The sequence below is a fragment of the Scylla paramamosain genome, chromosome 1 (genome assembly GCF_035594125.1).
Source record: "Scylla paramamosain isolate STU-SP2022 chromosome 1, ASM3559412v1, whole genome shotgun sequence".
In the NCBI taxonomy this organism is placed as follows: Eukaryota; Metazoa; Arthropoda; class Malacostraca; order Decapoda; family Portunidae; genus Scylla; species Scylla paramamosain.
The window spans coordinates 35,817,693-35,823,907 of NC_087151.1; the positions used below are offsets into that span (position 1 = coordinate 35,817,693).

The following is a 6,215-nucleotide window of genomic DNA, read 5'->3' on the forward strand; positions in this document are numbered from 1 at the left end:
TTTGAGAACCAATTCCTTCCTCTCTCTTGCTAAGTTTAACTTTATCGAGCTTGAAACCATTATTTCTTGCTCTATCCTGAACCTGAGGATTTTGTTTATGGCACCCTTGTTATATTTCCCATACCACTGAAAGACATCCAGCAGATCTCCTGTTAATCTACGCCTCTCTAAGGAATGTAAATTTAAGTTTCAGTCACTTTTCGTAAGGAATATTTTCATCCCTTATATTTTCTAGTCATTCTCCTTTGTTTATGAGTTTCCGTTTTCATATTCGACAGATTTTCCTCCTTGTGCTGGGTCTGGTGGTCACATGTGTCAAGCCAGATCCTGGCCCTGTGCCTGACGCGGCCGCCACTCCAAGTTACTTCTCTTACGGATATAGTCCGTTTTATGGTCATCGCTACATTCCAATTTACAAATACAAATACTTCATCCCCTATTACAGCCACGGATATGACTATGGTTCTAACTATGGCTATAAATTCAAACATGGCCACTCATACTACGGCTACCCTTACTACGGACTATACTAATTGGTGGCGGCATGTCTGCCAGCCTTCTGCGGCAGCCAGTAAATTTTCACATCTATTACACCCTGAAAAAAAATAAATGAATAAATATGTAATATCTAAGACCTATATGTTCTATGTATCTTTTTTTTCAGTAAAGTGTAGCTCTGTGTTATGAATTTTCAGTAACCTTAACGCAGTGGGTAACTATGAATCGCATGATGGAAACCAGTCATCTTGGATGACTTCGATAAGCAGGACAATGATGAAACACAGACCCCATGTACCACTCGTGTATTACATATATAAAGCAGAGAATCTATCCTTTTTTTTTCGTGACGGAGGCAGTCGTGAAGTAGGAGGAATGCTACGTGATGTGGGGTATCATAAACATAACCCGTGAGATGTTTTACACAAAAAGGACATGCACAATACTTCATCCCCTAAGTAAAGACGTTGTTCGATTCCGTGCGTGTTAACAGATTACTCTGGATGTGGTGTCCAGCGGCACGTGTGGAGCACCTGTGAAAATCTTATAATAAGATTTTATTACACAAAGATATTCCATAATGCAGATATTACTGTGCAATATGGTCAGGTTATTTGCTACCAAACAAATCCTTTGAACAAATTAATTTTTAAAAAGAGCACTAACAATGTTAACAGACAATTTATATCCTCCCAAGCTCTGCACCGACACACAGCTGCCCATCAGGATGATGCGGCATGTCCTGGGACAATATCATAACAGGAAACGAAGCTGGAGTTTGTGTTTTCATGTCTGTGATCTCCAATCGCTTTCAAAAGGCTGTAGTCTTTTGTGTTGCGGCTTACATGCTGCATAAAACCTTCACAAAATTATACTAATACAAAATATTGTTTGTAGGATTTACCATCCGCAGTTGATCGCCATTTGTGAATAAACATATATACAACCAAGCACACACACACACACACACACACACACACACACAGATTCAGATTCAGCTTCAGATTTATTGACCGCTGAATCACAAATTACAACTAAATATACACCAGATATATGGCCCAACATAATACGTGTTCTATAAGTTATGCACAATCTAAACATACAAAGAAAGAAAGATGTGAATAACACCACACTTTATTTCATAATTATCCCTTTCAACAAGTAAATTTTCCATCCCATATTGTTGCCTCAGGAAAGCTGATTGTTGACACTGTTCAATGACGTGCCTTTCAGATTGGATTTCTCCACACTCACACAGGCGCTCTTCCAAAGGCAAACAGCCCCTCCCACGTCAATTCCACCGCTCTTCTTTCACGGCAAGCGAGTGGCCATTCACTCGTATTCTGCTCCAGGATAGACGATGCACCTCTTCAATATTTTATAACTTAAGACGGTGCGTATGATGTGGGCTGATGGATCATCGTCAAGGTATCGTCTTGCGCTCCACATACGTGAAAAGAATCTACGCTGTTTATTGGTGACTAGAGCACGTAGTGGGGGAAATCTAATTCTAATAAACAAAAGTCATAACAGGTGGTCTTCCTCACCCCTAACAACTATTTAACACACCACAGGTCCCAGCACGACTCACAGCGCCATAAAGCAAGGTTGACATGAGGGCAGCATGAAATACCTTGATTTTGACATACAAAGGAGCATCATTTTTCTTATTAACAAAAACGACAAATTTTAGAGCATGACACATTTTGTTTTCTGATGGAGATGAAGAAGCAAAGTTATTTGAGATCTTCTTGGTTAGATGCCAGAAGTCACGAGGGGAGTTAGATCTTGAGAGATTTTGGTACTTTCTACTTATGAAGAACAGACACTTGTTTAGGTCATGCTGATACAGATTGGTCCGGTTGGACAAAGCCTGTGTTGACTTGTACTTTAAAGGAAATGAACGGGTCAGGCTTGACTACTTTTACATCTTTTATGTATATGTACGTATAAAGACCTTATTTATCAAAACGATATAGGAATAAATTTTGATATGTAAAATATTTTTTTTAATAAACCCGCCCCCTCCCCCCCATAAAAAAAACAGGTTGGATTTTTTTTTTTTTTTTTTTTTTTGTGGTTTTGGGGTTTTTATGGGTGGGTTTTTTAATGCCAACCCTGACATCATCCACCATAATTGGCTGCTTATCATCATTGTCAACATCCATTACAGAAAAATTCAGTCTTATGTTAATCTTAATTTCATGGGTACTACAAAACCTTTCGAAAATTTTAATTTTTCAACAATAGAATGTCTAGAAGTTGACAGCAAAATGGCAAAATGACGGCAAATACAGGTAACCACCCCAGGGAACTATCCCACCCACAATTTTGTTTTATCATTCTAATTAGGTCATTTACTTATAAAACGAACAACAAACAAGTGAGGGAGCCCTGGCGTACACCAATAGATGCAGTGATAAGAGCAGTACCCACAATATAGTTAGTTACTCTGTACATAGCAACAACAGCACAAAGCAGTCATTCCACACCTTAGCCTTTTTAGTGCCGCAAACAATACATTTCTTTTCACTCTATCGCATACTTGTGAAAAGATTATTAACACAATAAAAAATTTTAGTTTCTTCCTTTTTGCTAAAGCTGTGTACAGTCTAAGAGATACAATATGTTCAGTGCTTCCCTTCCAGCTTGGGCCCCTGCTTCTTCACGGTATGGTTGGAATCACTAACTTAGCCTATCACAGGGTATCATATATATTTTAGACAAACTATAGATTGCACTGATGCCTCGATAGTTCGACACCATAGATCGTGAGCCACGTTTTAATACCATACTCATTTTACCTAACATCCAACTCCGAGGGTACATACCTGCGATGAATATGTAGTTAAACAATGTAACAATGCAAGGCTGAAACAAGAAGGTCGACAACCTACCACCTCTTATGGATGGACCAGCCTCCCCTGCACTGGACAGGAAAGAGAGAGGGAGGGGGGGCAATTTTAGGCACCCCGCAAATGGCAAACTAGCTTAATATTAAAACAAAATCAATCTAGCCCATATATATATATATATATATATATATATATATATATATATATATATATATATATATATATATATATATATATATATATATATATATATATATATATATATATATATATATATATATATATATATATATATATATATATATATATATATATATATATATATATATATATATATATATATATATATATATATATATATATATATATATATATATATATATATATATATATATATATATATATATATATATATATATATATATATATATATATATATATATATATATATATATATAAGAAAATCCTTTCCACTCACATATGAGGGACTTGTGTGTGTGTGTGTGTGTGTGTGTGTGTGTGTGTGTGTGTGTGTGTGTGTGTGTGTGTGTGGTTGTGTGTGTGAGGGCAAAAAGAGAACAGAGAGCGGCGGGTGAAGAAATTAAGAACAAACCCGACAAAGCGATGAAAAATCAAATGACTGGGAAAATAAAAGAAGGCAGGAGAAATGTGTTGCTGTTCACTAAATGTTTTGTGTTTTCGGCTTTTTCATCTACCATTTCTTCATTTTTCTGATAGTAGTAGAACTGTAACTCAACTGAAACCTTCACTTAATTTCTGTGCCCTATATTTTTTTTTCTTTTTTTTTCTATTCTTATTTTTATTTTTATATTAATCACTTTATTTTCTTTATATTTTTATGTTTATTTGTTATCTTATTTTATTTTATTTCATTTTCTTCGTTTATTTTTTTTTCTTTTTGAGTAGATCGTTACTTGAGTAGGTCGATGTTATGATCGTGAGATATTTTCTTTCTATAATTATCTTTTTTTGTGTGTGTGTGTTTGTGTGTGTGTGTAAGTATTGCTTTCTTGATTTGTTTCATGGATTTTCTAAATGGTAATAGTACATGAATGTTTTATTTTAAGTGCAAATCTTAAGGCTTTATTTTGAACTTTCTGTTGTGTTCATTTCATATCTCGGATAATTCAGTATTGGTGATATACACGCTTTTATTAGAGACAGTTTTGCTTGAAGTAGTAGTCTGTTTGGGCGTGATAGCGTATTAAAGACTGCACTGGCTTTGTTCCTCCAATGTTTTATGTGACCCATTATTTATCTTCCGTTTATGTGTATTCCTAACTATGTGCCCTCTTTTTTGCATATTCAATTATCTTTCCTTCAATGATGATCTACCTTCTAACGGCGGCTCCAGTTTTTAAATGGACCGCGATGTGATTCATCTGTCAGCGTCACCATGCGTAGCGATAGCAATGTTGTTTTTCAAGGTGTGGAAACAATGAAACTCAGATCAAATGTAGCAAAAATCTTGATATTTATGTGGAAATACATATAAAGAAGGCTCTCACCATAACCTGGTAAGAGAAGAAAATAAAAAAAACGAAAACAGCAGTTGTTTACAAGACAGGTTACAATTAATTCAGGTCAGCATCGTCTTGACGTGTGAAACAGTGATCAGTCGGTTCTAGCCAAAATAACCACCAATGTAAGGCAACCCATAGCCATGCCCGTACCCATAGGGAACGCCGTACCCAAGTCCGTAACCAAGGTTGAAGGGAGGAAGAACCACGGTGTAACTCTCGTGGTGAACCTTCTTGTGACCCGTGATCAGGCCGGGGTCAGCCTCGGCCTTGGGTTCCGCCTCACGTTTACGTCGAAAATGACCGCCAATGAGGCCGTATGGTCTATATCCCAGCTTGTGCCCAAGGCCTATTCCTAAGCCATATCCAAGGCCATATCCGTAACCCAGGCCATAACCCAGTTTGGGTCCCAAGCCGTACCCATAGATGCTGGAGACGTGATAGCCCCCGCCCAGGCCTAACGACGGCTCAGCCTCAGCGTCACCTGCCACGAGACTCACCATGGCAGCCGCCATCACTCCCATAATAGTCTGGAAAGTGGAAAACAGCTATATAGTTACACCAGACTGAAATATCTCCAAGTATTCTGGGACTCAGCACAATTCTGAAATCCTACTCTGCGAGGAGTTTACCGTTTTCAGCTTACCAGAGGCTTCATGGCTGACTGTCGCTCCACGAGGTATTGGTAACAAAATGTGACAGACGAAACTATCCGGTGGTCTTTATACCTCGTAGTGTTTTGTGCATGGACTGCACGACCTTCAGCATTATTTTTGTTTTCATGACCACAGTCAAGGCCGACAAAGTGTCCTCGGCGAGCCTTCAAGGACAGACCCAGGGCCACGCCGCGAGTCTCAGAAGTGTAAAATCGTACTCAGCGCACTCGTGATAAATTCCCATAAGGACATAAGACCACAAGAACACACAGCAAGCTACAATAAGCCAGCAGGCTTCATGTGGCAGTCCCTGTAAGATAATCATTTCTTATATCCACTTATCTATTATCCTTATGTATAAATTTACGTAGTCTTCTTTTAAAGCACTAACGACCTAACGACAGAACTCTATTTGAGAATCAATTCCTTCCTATTTCTTCTTAAAACTACCTTTGTTAAGCCTAAAAAGGTTACTTCCAGTCCTATCTTGATTACTAACCCAAAGGATTTTGTTCATATCATCCTCGTTATACCCTTCTTGCCACTTAAATACCTCCATCAGATCCCCTCGCATGTATTTGCATTGCTAAAAGCTAACTTTTGTGCCAGGTTTGAGTGAGTCATGATACTTCCTTTCCGTTAAAATGATGATAGCTTTCACTGTG

General features: G+C 37.8%; 2 protein-coding genes across 2 annotated transcripts in view; one reads left to right on the forward strand and one right to left on the reverse strand.

The window, feature by feature from the left end:
- Positions 1–682, forward strand: part of LOC135105203 (uncharacterized) — a 2,249-nt gene extending 1,567 nt beyond the window's left edge. Inside the window, exon 3 of the mRNA XM_064013336.1 lies at positions 279–682. Coding sequence (XP_063869406.1) covers positions 279–533 — 255 coding nt within the window. The 3' untranslated portion in view covers positions 534–682. The remainder of the gene's footprint in view (positions 1–278) is intronic.
- A 4,142-nt stretch (positions 683–4,824) lies between these two features.
- LOC135104786 (keratin-associated protein 6-2-like) lies at positions 4,825–5,756 on the reverse strand. Its single transcript, XM_064012379.1, has 2 exons — positions 5,541–5,756; positions 4,825–5,424 (listed from the first exon to the last, which is right to left on the reverse strand). Exons 1-2 carry the CDS (start codon positions 5,550–5,552, stop codon positions 4,999–5,001), a joined length of 438 nt encoding a protein of 145 aa, XP_063868449.1. The 5' UTR covers positions 5,553–5,756; the 3' UTR covers positions 4,825–4,998.
- Positions 5,757–6,215: the final 459 nt, after the last annotated feature.